Source organism: Martes martes (genome assembly GCF_963455335.1).
Source record: "Martes martes genome assembly, chromosome: 13".
NCBI lineage: Eukaryota > Metazoa > Chordata > Mammalia > Carnivora > Mustelidae > Martes > Martes martes.
Genome location: NC_137901.1, coordinates 85367399 through 85381689, shown reverse-complemented (window position 1 = coordinate 85381689; position 14291 = coordinate 85367399). Strand labels below are relative to the sequence as shown.

The 14291-nt window shown below is 37.6% G+C and overlaps 1 protein-coding gene across 2 annotated transcripts in view; it reads left to right on the top strand.

The window, feature by feature from the left end:
* The first annotated feature begins 410 nt into the window (after positions 1 to 410).
* The window catches only part of IFT81 (intraflagellar transport 81), an 80927-nt gene continuing 67046 nt past the window's right edge, over positions 411 to 14291 (top strand). The window contains exons 1-8 of one of the 2 annotated variants that reach the window (XM_080821129.1): positions 411 to 497; positions 3061 to 3219; positions 4140 to 4243; positions 4810 to 4990; positions 7286 to 7375; positions 10641 to 10706; positions 11020 to 11130; positions 12491 to 12575. In XM_080821129.1, coding sequence (XP_080677255.1) covers positions 3076 to 3219; positions 4140 to 4243; positions 4810 to 4990; positions 7286 to 7375; positions 10641 to 10706; positions 11020 to 11130; positions 12491 to 12575 — 781 coding nt within the window. In that variant the 5' untranslated portion in view covers positions 411 to 497; positions 3061 to 3075. Of the gene's footprint in view, positions 498 to 1735; positions 2208 to 3060; positions 3220 to 4139; positions 4244 to 4809; positions 4991 to 7285; positions 7376 to 10640; positions 10707 to 11019; positions 11131 to 12490; positions 12576 to 14291 lie in introns of those variants that run through there. The other variant, XM_080821130.1, reaches the window with a different exon arrangement.

Here is a 14291-nt window from a genome sequence, read left to right as displayed (position 1 = left end):
ATCGGAGTTGCCTTTCAGTCGTCTGTCTCTTTATCCGCAGTAGACTATGCTCCTTGAAAACAGGAGCCCTGTAGAATTTGTTTCCTTTTTTTGTTTGTTTTATTTTGCTCTAAGACTGACACTAAATCTGCAGTTGGTTTCTTCCAAGATGTTTGGACAGGCAGCGAAGTTTTCAGGGCGTGAGGAATTTCATTTTTTTCTTTCTCATATTTTCCTTGCCAGCTGACATCACAAAGTACAGTGGTCTCCAGTCCTCACCGTGGCACGGGACCGGTAAACGCACTTGCACGTGGGCCGGGCACCTCACTTTTCCCCCGCTGGAGACCTCGGCCCTACAGCGCCCGCGAGGGCCCCGCGGAAACGCCCCGGCCCACCCGCCGGAAGTGACGTAATCTCACGGCCTAGCAACCGTTGCCAAGGAGCTCGTCTCTAGGAACCCTGTAGAGCCTGGATGCCTCCTGCGGGGGGGAAAAGTGGTTTCTTGAGGAGAATTTGAGGTAACCTCGCCAAGACGCGCTCGGAAACTTCCCCGAAGCCCCCCACTCCCAAAAAGAAAACTCCCTCCTCCTCCCCTTCCCAGTGCAGCACCTTCGCCAGGGGAGGGTCGCAGCAGTTCAGCCCCCAACGCCGGGGTCGGTGCCTGCTGGGCCTCGCGGGGATTTAGGCAGCTCCCGCGAGGGTTGAGCGGTCGGGGAGCCCAAATCACCCCCCGCGAGGTGTCTGGGTCGGATTGGGGTCCCCTGTCCCCTGTCCCGAGCCCCGGGCGCGGGGCGGGGGGGCACTATTTTGGGGAATCCTAAGAGGCTGCTGGTCCCGCGCTCGTGCCGGCCAGGGACCAGGGCAGCGTCGTTTCCGTCCCGAGTTGTGCCAGATAAACGCACGTCCTGGTTTTAATTCTTTCCCCCACCCCCTTGGGCTCTTATGTGGGTAAGTGCTCGTGAATTAGTGTGGCGACTTTTCCGCTGGCAGAGGGAGAGTAATTGCTTTTGCTAATTTTAGAGCGCAGAGCCCGCTGGGCATAGGCAACCTACCTGTTCAGTACATCTTTGTCCTTAGCTGGTGACCATCTGAAAGCTGGTGGGCACCTAGGGGGAACCCGACTAGTTTCTTTTCCTCTCCTGGTAACGTTTTACTCGTTTATCCAAGTGCCTTGTTTTGAAAGGGGGGGAAAAATGTGTGTGTGTGTGTGTGTGTGTGTGTGTGTGTGTGTGTGTGTATGTTATATATTATATACATACAATTTCTAAATCATAAAACTTATATATATATATATGGGAAGGTTATGACGTGGATTTTTACTTAAAATATTTTTAACAACGAAAATCCGGGGTGGATTTTATTTCATTTATGTAAAAGTTTTCCTTTTGTAGATTAAAGGAAGCCTCAAAATTTTTAAAGCACATTGGTTATCCTTTCTACTATCTTTTGACTCATTTTTAACAATAATAATCACTTATTCATAGTTTTAGATTTAATGTTTTACAAATATCCAGCTCCACCCACCCAATTAAAATCTATTTCAGAGCAAAATGCATGCAGCCCCAACTAATGTCTTTGATAAAATAGCATCTATTCATTTCTTAGTTAAAAACTCTTAGGGAGCACTGAAGTAATTTTTTAAAATTTCTTTTTTTAGCAGTTCATTTTTTAATTCCTTTTTTAAATTGCTAATTTAAAAAATTGCCTGCCTGCAAAATTTCTATCAGTTCTTCCCATATTCTTCCCATATTCCCATATTCAAGCAGGAAACACTAGGAACCGTGGTAAAGCTGCTTCAGCAGTTAAATAATCAGATATTTAATTTTTTAAAACTTAAGATCACCACCAGTCAACTTAGGCTTATCTTTCTTTTTCTGGCCTTGGGCCCATGAACACATTTATCCAGTCAATGGAAGAATTCAGTTTTGATGCAGTGCGTATTCACAGATAGAATTAAGCACAAAAATGTCCTCATGGAATTTACACTTTAGTAGAGAAGAGAAAACGTACATGAGTCTCTAGTACAAAACAGGAAAATAACGCTAGGAGAGCAGTGCAGATTAAGTGTGGTTAGCCTCCAGGGCAGGTGCTGCTGCCGTTATTCTGATGGAGAATGTGGGAGATAGCTTGAGAATGACTTCCTGGAAGAATGTGCTTTTGGAGGGCAAACGCTGAAAGACGGTTAGGATCTGCACCTGTGGAGATCAGGAGACAAACAGTTTTTCTAGGTAAGAAGGAGCCCCAACTTTCAGTCGGGTGAAATTTAAAAGAGTGAAAGGTAACAATTTGGAAAAATGAAGGTGGGAAAACTCAATTGAGTTACATCTGAAAAATCAAAATTCAAGAAATTTGGACTTTATTTTGTGAGCAATGAGAATCACACCAACGATTTGGAATAGGAGAGGCTGGGGTCAGAAAACTCGAGGCTGTTTCCTTATTGAAGGCACAGGGAAACATAGGCCTGAATTAGTCAACGGTGGCAGAGTTGATGCCTACAGTCCATAACATCAATGGGTGAAGAGTGCTTGGTGGAGGAAACCAGAAAACCAAAGAATGCACATGAAGACTGAAGCTTGCCACCTTAGCTCGGCTTCATTTGGGTGTGGCTGTGCACAGTTATGTGCCCACGGTTGCCAGATCTGATTTGGAAGAGAAACTGGATGTCTGGATTTTTAATGTAAAAAAAAATTTCCCACTTTTTAAACATGGACTGCTAATAAAAAAAAAAAAAAATTAGAAGCATGTCTGTAGCCTACCAAATTTTTACCCCTGGGTAGTTGTGGAGCTGAATGGGAGAGATGTTATTGTAGGTGGGATTTATTATTCATTTGTCCATATGAATTCAGTGTTAATTCAGATGATGGCTATCTTACCAGATGTATATACAAAACATGGTATTTAATATTACATTCAAAATAAAGTCTTCATATCCTGACTTCTTTCAATAAAATAACCCTTTTCACGGCATTTTGTATGCCACGGAGAATTAATATTCTTCATTCCTACTTCCTATAAACTTAATACTAATTTTTTTCCAGAATGTTTGTTACCAGTATTGAGGAATTTTATCTCTATTTTTAGTTATAAGACCCAATTATGAGTGATCAAATCAAATTCATTGTGGACAATCTCAATAAAGAACCTTTTAGGAAGAACTATAATTTAATCACATTTGATTCCCTGGAGCCAATGCAACTATTGCAAGTTCTCAGTGATGTTCTGGCTGAAATTGACCCGAAGGTAAGTTTTCTCTTTCTTGTGATGAAAAGGATAGCAGGAAAGCCATTTTCTGCCTCTAAATATCTGACTCTTGGGCCTTATTTTCCATGCCTGTAAAGTGATAATAAATGATGGTTAAGATTTCTCTACTAGCTTAAAAATTAGATTATCTGGGGCACCTGGGTGGCTCAATGGGTTAAAGCCTCTGCCTTCAGCTCAGGTCATGATCCCAAGGTCCTGGAATCGAGCCCCACATTGGGCTCTCTGCTCTGCGGTGAGACTCCTTCCCCCCTCCCCCACCTCTGCCTGCCTCTCTGCCTACTTGTGATATCTGTCCGTCAAATAAATAAATAAATAAATAATCTTTTAAAAATTAGATTATCTGCTTGTACCTTATTTAGAAATTATTTCTCTGTTCCAAACATAAATTGATTTGGTTCTAGAAAGAAAATGCTCTTGCAAAAGGTTTTATTGTATTGCAAGTTAGGTCACATCTCTGATACACTGGTTTTTTCCACTGGGTACTTTTTAAGCTTGACATTCTTTTTTTTTTTAAGATTTTATTTATTTATTTGACAGAGAGAGAGCACGAGTAGGCAGAGCGGCAGGCAGAGGGAGAGGGAGAAGCAGGCTCTCCACCAAGCAGGGAGCCCAATGCGGGGCTCAATCCCAGGACCCTGAGATCAGGACCTGAGCCGAAGGCAGCCACTTAACCGACTGAGCCACCCAAGCACCCCAAGCTTGACATTCTTAATACAAATCCTGATCTGACTTGTATGTACCCTCACTTGGAATCTGGAGGCCTCCATACTTAATCTGTTTTATGAGGAGATCATTGTGCCTGTTATGGTCTAGTAGAACAATTTTGTCAGTGAGTTTAAATATTTTTCTTTGTTAGGTATACAACAATAACATGTTTTTTCAATTTCTTTATCTGTTAGCAAGTTGTTGATATCAGAGAGGAGATGCCAGAGCAAACAGCCAAAAGGATGTTGAGCCTTCTTGGTATCCTTAAATATAAACCTCCAGGAAATGCCACAGACATGTAAGAATTTGATCACATGTTGCTTTCTTAAAGCTATGCTTGAATATCTAAACTTTCATGGGCTACAGTCAGTCTTTCTAGGCAATACCTGGTCTCTGTGTCAATGGCTTTAGTACATCACTGAGTTTCAAAATAATCTTGAACTTTTAATATTATTTTGTCATGTAAAAGTCTTACATGGGTCAGTTTTCTCCCCAATCAAAAAAAAAAAAAAAACCAGGCAAATTCCACTGTTCCATTTTATAATTTATCATTTATCTGCCATCCTAGATAAAAACAATCACTAAAACTTGCCCAGTAAATGAAGTATTACGCAGACTACCAATTAATGGTTCCAGTACAACCTTCCCATATAGTCCAGTGATATATTCCAGGCCTAATTTTATGTTTATTGTTGATATACAGAATGACTTTAGAATAGCCTTGGTTTTTTTTTTTTAACAGTCATGGAAAGCCATCAAGAAATTGTAAATTAGTATTTGAGCTTTTATCTCTTCTCAAGGTTTATTTGTTATAAGCCAGGAGTGGAGGATGATCACCTGCATGTGTTTATTTTCTTTTTATAGGAGTACCTTTCGTCAGGGTCTGGTGATTGGAAGTAAACCTGTAATTTATCCAGTACTCCACTGGCTTCTTCAGAGGACTAATGAACTGAAAAAAAGAGCATATTTAGCTCGTTTTTTAATAAAACTTGAGGTACCAAGTGAGTTTCTTCAGGATGAAACTGTGGCTGATACCAATAAACAGGTATACAATACACAAATGGTATTTTTAAACTATCTGTAGATGTCAAGGTGCACATGTTCAAATACCTGTTAATCTCTCTTTAACTTATTTGCTTCTCTTTATTTCCAGGTGGCACCTAAAGGTAAAATGGTTAATAATGTTCAACTGTAATCACGTATGAACATACCGACTTTTGCATACAAATACCATTTCAGTGATAGATAGAAGAAAATCCTGAAATTAGGATTTTAGAATAGTTTATTACTTAGGAAATGTGGATAGAGAGGATTTTAGGTTTGAGAATGCAGAGCACTTTGCTGATCAGTTAGATGATTATACAATTTGTCATCCAAATCAGAGAGAAAGGGACTATCATAATAATTACATGAAGGCAAAAGTATAAATTGACACTATGCCAGACAAATCAGGACCTGTGAGCCCCTGAGAGGATTTTGTACAGGCAGAGAAGCTAGGCTTGAGATCTCAAAGGACTTCCCAGTCAGGCAGAAGATAGAGAAAGGGCCAGGAGCTTGAAATTTCAGTGTACTTTTCTTCTAGAGTTTTAGGGTGATACTGAGTTCTGGCCATATAGTCTTAAAGCTCTTGACTACTTTTGGGGTGCCTTGGTGGCTCAGTAGGTTAAGCGTCTGACTCTTGGTTTGGCTCAGGTCACTATCTCAGTGTCCTGAGGTCAGGCTTGTGCTCAGCCTGGAGTCTGCTTGGGATTCTCTCCCTTTCCCACTCCCTCCTCTGCTCCCTCCTCTCCCCACTCACAAGTGCGTATGCTCTTTCTCTTTCCTTCAAATAAATAAATAGATAGATAGATAAATCTTTTTGTTTTAAAGTTCTTGACTACTGAGGATTCTGGCTGGTCTGGATCTTGGTCCTGGGATTTCAAAGCACCTTGCTGATCAAAGACTATGGAAAAAGGAGATTCAGGCTTAAGATTTCAAAGGACTTTGATTTTTTTGAAAGTGCCTGTGTTTAGCCCTCTGTGCTTTTATTCTTGCTATATGCATAGACTGTGCAGTTTGTTGTGAATAGTTTGTCGCTCTATCCCAATAGATTATGAGGTCTGTGAAGACAGGTATCATGCCTTATCCATCTGCATCTTTCTCCAGGGTTTGTAGAGTTGTTTCTATACAGCATGTGCTTAAAATTGGGATTGAATCAGAACAATCAAAACTAAGTGGTTTTTCATCTGTTTATTTTGTTATTTTGGATAGCCATGGCAGTTAGTCAAAACAGAGTCAATATTGATCTCTTAAGACATTTTGGGTGTTGAAAGATTTATGTAAATAATCATATCAAATGTTATAGTAGTGAATCACATGGGAGATGTCATGGGAGAATTACAACAGAAGGAGACTACCCCAACTCCTACATTTGAAGGCTTTACATAATGTAGAAAATAGAGAAGTGTAAATGTGAAATATTTTCTCCTTCCTACACTCCCCCATCAATCAACTTGATAAAAACTAATTCCTCTGGAGGAAGTTTTTAATAGCTTTTACTAAATACGCACAAATAACTAATAGAAGAATTAATGATAAAGACATGTTTATTCTTGAAACATGTGAGATGTAAATCTAAAATGACTTACACATTTAGAACCTAATAAAAAATGCATGTTGTCTTTCTGAATGAGGAGTTCTAGAATAAATCCTGTCAGTGCTCACAAAATACTATTTTTAAAGAATTTGGGGTAAGAGTTGTGATTTTTTTCATTCATCCAGCTACTTTTTATTGAATATACCAGTGATGCTAGGCCCCAGGGATACTAAATTGCACTGGATAATAGGATTGTTGTCCTCTTGACTCTAATGGAGGGAGACAGACAAGTAACTAGGCAATTATAATTTTACATGATTTTTATTCTGATATCATGACACTCTGATCTAGAATAAGTATAGGACTAGAGAAGTCTTCTCTGAGGATGGTGGTATCTATGCTGAGACCTGACAGATGAACTGAAATTATCCAGGTAATGGATGAGGAAGTCATAGAGTATTCTCAGAGGTAATAGGCTTTGTAAACTGGACGTGAGAGCATAGAGTATTCCAAGGATTGAAAGATCACCATAGCTGGAGTATAGAATGTGAGGTAGGGAAGTAACCAGAGAGGAAGAAGTAGAAGTACTTAGTGACCAGATTGTATGTACCTACTTTTTTTGTGTCTTATATAAATGTTTCAGGATGTATTTTTAATGCTGTTATATAATGATTTAAGTAATCACTATGAGTTAATTGATAACCCGATGAAGAAAAGTCTACTGGATCTTGTCATTAGTTTATAATTTTTTAATTTGTCTTTTAGTATGAAGAGCTAATGGAAGCCTTTAAAACTTTGCATAAAGAATGTGAGCAACTTAAGACATCTGGATTTTCTACAGCAGAAATAAGAAGGGTAAAGCAAAGAAAATATAATAACAATATCTTTTTTTAGATTTGAATATTAGTTTTTCCAGCTTTGTTTTGTTAATTCAGTATGAGTCTTAAAACTGTATGGGAACTAGTGATAGCAAGTGACAGATTTTCTTTTGTCTAAACTTTGCTAGTTCTTTACTGAAGAAATTAATGATACCAAGGTAAATTAATAATATGTTCTTATGTACTATATAGATTACTAACATGGATTAAAAGAAGATTACATTGTGGGTCTTTTTCTCTCTTTCTCTATATGTAGTAAAGAATATATATTACATAAAGTATAAAGTATATATCATATATATATAATAGAAAATAGAGATGAGAACAAAGAAGATAAAAATCATCCAATTGCTATTTGTTCAAGCTTTTTGTGTATATTTATATTAGTAGGTATTTGAGATTATACTATATACATAGTTATTTGTATCTTTCATTTTTTTTCATATATTTTATTTATATATTTGACAGACAAAGATCGCAAGTAGGCAGAGAGGCAGGCAGAGAGAGAGGAGGAAGCAGGCTCCCCGCTGAGCAGAGAGCCCGATGTGGGACTCAATTCCAGGACCCTGGGATCATGACCTGAGCCGAAGGCAGAGGCTTTAACCCACTGAGCCACCCAGGCGCCCCGTATCTTTCATTTTTAATAATTGCATTGTGAATATATTCACATTGTTATCTTTCTAAGTATGATTTTTTTTCCTTTAGAGAGGGAATGGGGGCAGGGGCAGAAGAAGAGAGAGAATCTTAAGTAGGTTCCATGCCAGCACAGCCCAACATGGAGCTTGATCTTAGAACCCTGAGATTATGACCTGAGCAAAAATCAAGAGTTGAATGCTTTACCAACTGAGCCACCTAAGCACCCCCTAAATATTATTTTTTTTTTTTTAATTTTGGCGGTGGTGAGGCAGAGGAAGAAGAGAGAGAATCTCAAGCAGGCTCCACGCCTAGCTCAGAGCCCTACATGGGGCTTGATCTTATGACCCTGAGATCATGACCTGAGCCAAAATCAAAAGTCAGCTGCTTAACCAGCTGAGCCATCCAGATGCCCCTAAATATGATTTTTAATTACTAAATAATTTTCCATAGTATGGATAGGTTAACCATTTTTGGTTTTTTATTTTATTTTTTGCTATTATATAATGCTATGATTATGATTATCATATACATAAATTTATTTGGGGGTATCTGTAATTGTTTCCTGAGGATAAATTTATAAAAATATTAAAGCATATGAAAATTTTTAGGACTTCTGACACATGTTACTTAATGATCTCCAAAAAAAAATTTAACATTTTCACCAGGCATATAGCTTCTTTCCCTAAACATATGCTAATTTCACTTTCATGAATTTTGTATTTTTAGAATTCCTGAGTTATTCCATGCCATCTTTATTTTCTTATTCAGGAAACAATAGAAGTTGCTTCCTTAGGGAGGCCTTCCCTGATTCCCTAGATGGATTAGTTTCCCCCAATTCTTTTTGTTTCATAATACTCATCACACTTATAATTACTTTAATGTCTGTCTTCCCAACTATCTTTATGAGGGCAAGGGCCATGGTGTATCTTGTTCATCACCGTATCCCTAGTGTATTTTGCAGTACTATGCACATAGTAGGTTCTCAATAAGAATTTGTTGAGTGTATCAGGAATGAAAGAGAAGCTCACAGTTAGTGGGGAGAAAGACCCATAAATAGAATACTTATGGTATGAAAGAAGAGTGATGGACATTCATCCACTGTTCCTCTGTTATGCCATGTGAGTAAACTGAAATAATGAAATGACCAAGAGTCTAATAATTTTATTTTCATTATTGCCAAAGTATTCTTGAACATGTTCTTTTTAGAAAATATGATAAGAAATAGAAAATAATTCACTCATAATCCCACACTGTAGAGATAAGTACTATTGACATTTTAGTGAATATATTTAAAACTTTTCCTTGGGGGTGCCTGGGTGGCTCAGTGGGTTAAAGCCTCTGCTTTCGGCTCAGGTCATGATCCCAGGGTCCTGGGCTCGAGCCCCACGTCGGGCTCTCTGCTCTGCAGCGAGCCTGCTTCCCTTCCTCTCTTTCTGCCTGCCTCTCTGCCTACTCGTGATCCCTGTCTGTCAAATAAATAATAAAATCTTAAAAAAAAAAAAAAAAGAATCTGTTTAAAAAAATAAATAAATAAAAAATAAAACTTTTCCTTGTATTGTGCTATATATAAATGTTGTAATCTGGATCTTTCAGGTAATGTCATACCATGAGTTTTTCTGTTATTAAACAATCTTCTGCATAATTTATAATGACTTTCATTGTATTGTGCCGTAGTTTATTTAATAATTCTCAGACATTTGTTAATTTACACATTTTAGATATGACTAACATCTGTGAGACTCCTCGTAGAGAAGTCTTTGACCTTCCATGCGTATTTTATTAGGACAAATTCTCAGACATGGAATTACCAGACTTGATGGTGTATATATATATGGAATACACCATATGGTATATACGGTGTGTGTGTATGTGTATGTGTATATATATGTTTAAGACTTTTGATACTGTTCTTCTGTACCATGCCACCAGTGGTGAGTAAGAGTGCCTAGTTCCTCAGATCCTAACAATACTGACTTCTATGTATATTTTTCTCTTTAGTTTACTGTGATAGTTAGGCTAGTAGTTTAAGTTTAGGAAGGATTTTTTGTTTTCACTAGAAAATATTATGGGGCTGATTAAAAGGAAGGCGGTTTATTTTTGAAGTCTTTAGTTTTAGGAAGGGAATTGGTTAATTGGCAAAACCGGACACAAATTTTTGTCTTGAAAACACCACAGCCTTAAAAATAATTTTGATGGGAAATTGGCAGAATATATAGTTTGATATTTAACAGAACAGATGGCATGTCAGCCGCTGTTGTTCATGGTTTTAGACCTGTACACTTTCCATTATAGAAGACTTTTGAAAAACTGTGTGCCCATATTTGGAATCAGAACACAAATGTGCTGGTTGGCAGCTTTACCTTGCTACGTTATAACCTGTTTTGGTTGCTTTTAAATGAACACTAAGCTGCCAAATAAATTATCCTGCATAAAGAACCCTAGGGGGAAATAAAAATAAAATAAAACCCTTTATCCAAAAGAGGATCTTTGTTCCTTAACTGTCTGGTTTTAAGTAGGAAAATGGCTGATGCACAATCATATGAAAATTTTATTTGAATCTACAAAGAATGTTTTTTTCTTATAATGTCTCCTTGACTACTTTTTAGGATATCAGTGCAATGGAGGAAGAAAAGGATCAGCTCATTAAGAGAGTTGAACGTTTGAAGAAAAGGGTAAGGCAAGACTTAGCCCTGTAAGACTTTGGCCCCAAGTCCCAAGGACTTGCAAAGATTTAGGAATGGTAATAAGGATTAAGCAAGGCATGGGTGTACATCTGAGGATAGGCTCAAATAACATTGACAGAACGGGAATCTCCCTAGGCAGTAGCCCAGAACTTTGAAAGACCTGGAGTCTGGAACTTTACTGTCACTTCTAGGGAGTACTGTTTGCCAAAAAGAAATGATAAGTGGATGTCTGAGTCACATGACATGCTAATTTCTTCCTTGAACTTGACAGTAACATGTACTACTTATTCCCTTACTGTAGGTGGAGACAGTTCAGAATCATCAACGGATGCTTAAAATAGCAAGGCAACTTCGAGTTGAAAAAGAGAGAGAAGAATTTCTTGCACAACAGAAACAGGAACAAAAGAATCAGGTATCCTCATAAAAGTTTATATTCTCATAATGAAAGAAATAGTTCCTTTTGATCATTCAAATGTAAAGAAAAAAGAATTCCGCAATTGTAGAAGTTTGTTTACATGATGGAATACTCTTAAGAGGATTTTGTGGCACCAACAGCAGTAATACTATTTTTGGGGTTCTGTACCCAGTTTGTATCTCTATACTACCTTTTGGCCTGTGCTTAACTCCTGTTGACCCAACATTACATAGCATTCGTTGTAATGGCAAGCATTAAGATTAACTGCTCATAAAACTCGTAGGCTCTCCGGGGTGCCTGGATGGCTGAGTTGGTTAAGCGTGTGCCTTCGGCTCGGGTCATGACCTGCATCCTGGGATCGAGCCCGGAATCAGGCTCCTTGCATGGCGGAGAGCCTGCTTCTTCCTCCCCTCTGCTTGCTCCCTCTGCGTGTGCTTGTTCTCTCTGTCAAATGAATAAGTAAAATCTTAAAAAAAAAATTGTAGCATCTCTAAAGAGTGTCCTGAGATTCTGGGGCTATAAGAATATCTATTTTTTATTCTGCTGATCACAGTATCCACTACAGTTTATTCCCATGGCAAGTAAGCAAATCATGAAAAGGCTCAAAATCAGCCATACTCCACATTTTTAGACTTTGCCTTAAAGCAAAAATAATTTAGCTAGAAAGGATTACTTTTATTTTATTAAAAATCTATCTTAAAACTGAGTAGGCATATACATTAAAAATATACTTCAAATCAGCTCCATTTCCTATTCAATGAGATGTTTGACTCTTTTGGAACTTGACTTGGCATCGTGGTGGTTCCACTGCGCCAGTAAGCTGCATTGCTTGGGCCCTGAATGGTACTTAGCATCAGGGTCTTATTCTAGGACATCATTTGTGAGAATGCTAATATTTCTTAGAATTAAGAAAACGAGGTTAGGGGCACCTGGCTGGCTCAGTTGGTGGAGTGTGCAGCTTTTGATCTCGGGATTATGGGTTCAAGCCACACATTGAGTGTAGAGATTACTTAAAAAGAAAAAAAGAAAAAAAAAAAAAGAAAACCATGTTATAACAAGAAAAGCCTGGTGTGTATATTTCTTTACCAAGTATTTTTCCTTAATTACTAAGTACAACCAATAACTAAAGATTAACTTTCTGAAAGCTTTTTTTTTTTTTTTTTTTAAAGCTTTACATGAAAAAGTATTGAGAAAACCAGTTACATTTCGGGCTCAACACAGTAATTTTCTTAGTTCTTATTATTTGTTCTTTTTACATCACAAGAATTGTGTGGAACTTGTATTTTTCTTTGCTTGTCTATGTGAGTGGTACGTTTCAATAGACTAAGCAAATAATGGATCTATTTGTATTTTAAAGCTATTTCATGCAGTGCAGAGACTGCAAAGAGTACAAAATCAGCTGAAAAGTATGCGCCATGCAGCAGCAGATGCAAAGCCTGAAAGTAAGTGGAAACTATTATATGATACAGATGATCAGAGAATATTAGTTTGAGTCAGTAGTTTTCCTTAAAGCAGTTAACTCATGGGAATTATCGTCTAGTGATAGCTAAGCATTTTAGAGTGTCATTTCCTAGTTAATGAATGAGAGCTCTGTTGAAGACATCCTTTAGTTTTTACCTGGGATTTTATACTTCCCATTCACTGTTTGGTCAGAGAGTGAAGGGCGTGAAAACCACCATGGATGGAAGCTTTCTGGTGAAGGAGCATATGAAACACTTAGGATGGATGCTAGCAAAAAGATGAATGGAGAATAATTGTTTTAGAGCCTGGGCTATTAAAAAAAAAAAGAGTAAAATGTTGGACCCTTAAAGCTGAGTGTTTTTTCATATATTGGGTTGTGCTAATGACTTGGGTATCCCTGGCTCTGTTGTCACATTAGCTTTACTTAGAATATAAATTATTGTAATATTTCCGGATTATACCACCAAACCCATCCTAGGCATTTTTAAAGTTTTTTTGTTCCTCAGAAAGGAGACCACGTAAACTGGAAAAGCAGTGGAAAGCTCTCATTGGTACTGGAGAAATATTCCAGTATAAAAATCTAACTATTCAAGGATTAATTCATCTTTCTGTAGTATTATATGAAATATTATACTCTAAGCTATAAGTAATAGAATAAAAAAGATAGACATTAACAAGTGTTGGCGACAGTGTGGAGTAAATGGAACTCTCATGTGTTGCTGGTGGGAGTATAAAGTGGTGTGACTGTTTTGAAAAACATATCTGGCAATTCCCCAGAACGTTAAACAGAGTTACTGTGACCCAGCAGTTTCATTCCTAGGTATCTACCCAAGGGAATTGAAAACCTATGTCCACACAAAAGTTTTTACACAAATGTTCACAACAGCCTTATTCATAATAGCCAAAAAGTGAAAACAACCCAAATGCCCCTAAACTGATGAGTGAGTAAATAAAATGTGGTGTATCTGCACAATAGAATGCAAAAGCATGAAGTACTGATACATACTACAACATGTATGAACCTTAAAAACATGTTATGTGAAAGAAACTAGTCACAAAAGACCACATATTATAAGATTCCATCTGTATGAAATGTCCAGAATAGGCAAATCTAGAGAGATAAAATCAAACTAGTGATTGCCTAGGGCTAGGGGGTTGTAGAAGACAGCTGTGTGTACGTGTGGTGTGGGGAAGAAGGCAATGCTAATTAGCATAGAGCTGCTTTCTGAGCCGATAAAAATGGTCTAAAATTGATTGTGGTGAATTTACTAAAAACCATTGAATTATACACTTTTCTATGGCATGTAAATTATATCTCAATAAAGCTCTTGAAAGAGGTAATACAGTATTTCCTTAATTCTAGACACTTATTCTTTCCCATTTTAATTGTTTTTGCCTTTGGGATACATCTTACATTTTACATACACATTTACCATGGTATTTATTACTAATCAGTGGCATCTCAGCACCAAATGGTATATTTAATTAATATTTGAAAAACCAGTATAGTGTTGCCTACAAAGTACATGGTTAGTACATGTTAATTAGCGGGTTTCCATAGACTTTCTTACACCTCTTAGTCTTACAATTCAGATTCAAGCAATACCTGGACGTTGCCAGGCATTTAGTTGTTGGGGTCATTTCATTCTTCATTCACTAAGCTTTCACTTTTTAGGAGAATGTTAATTTTTAGGACA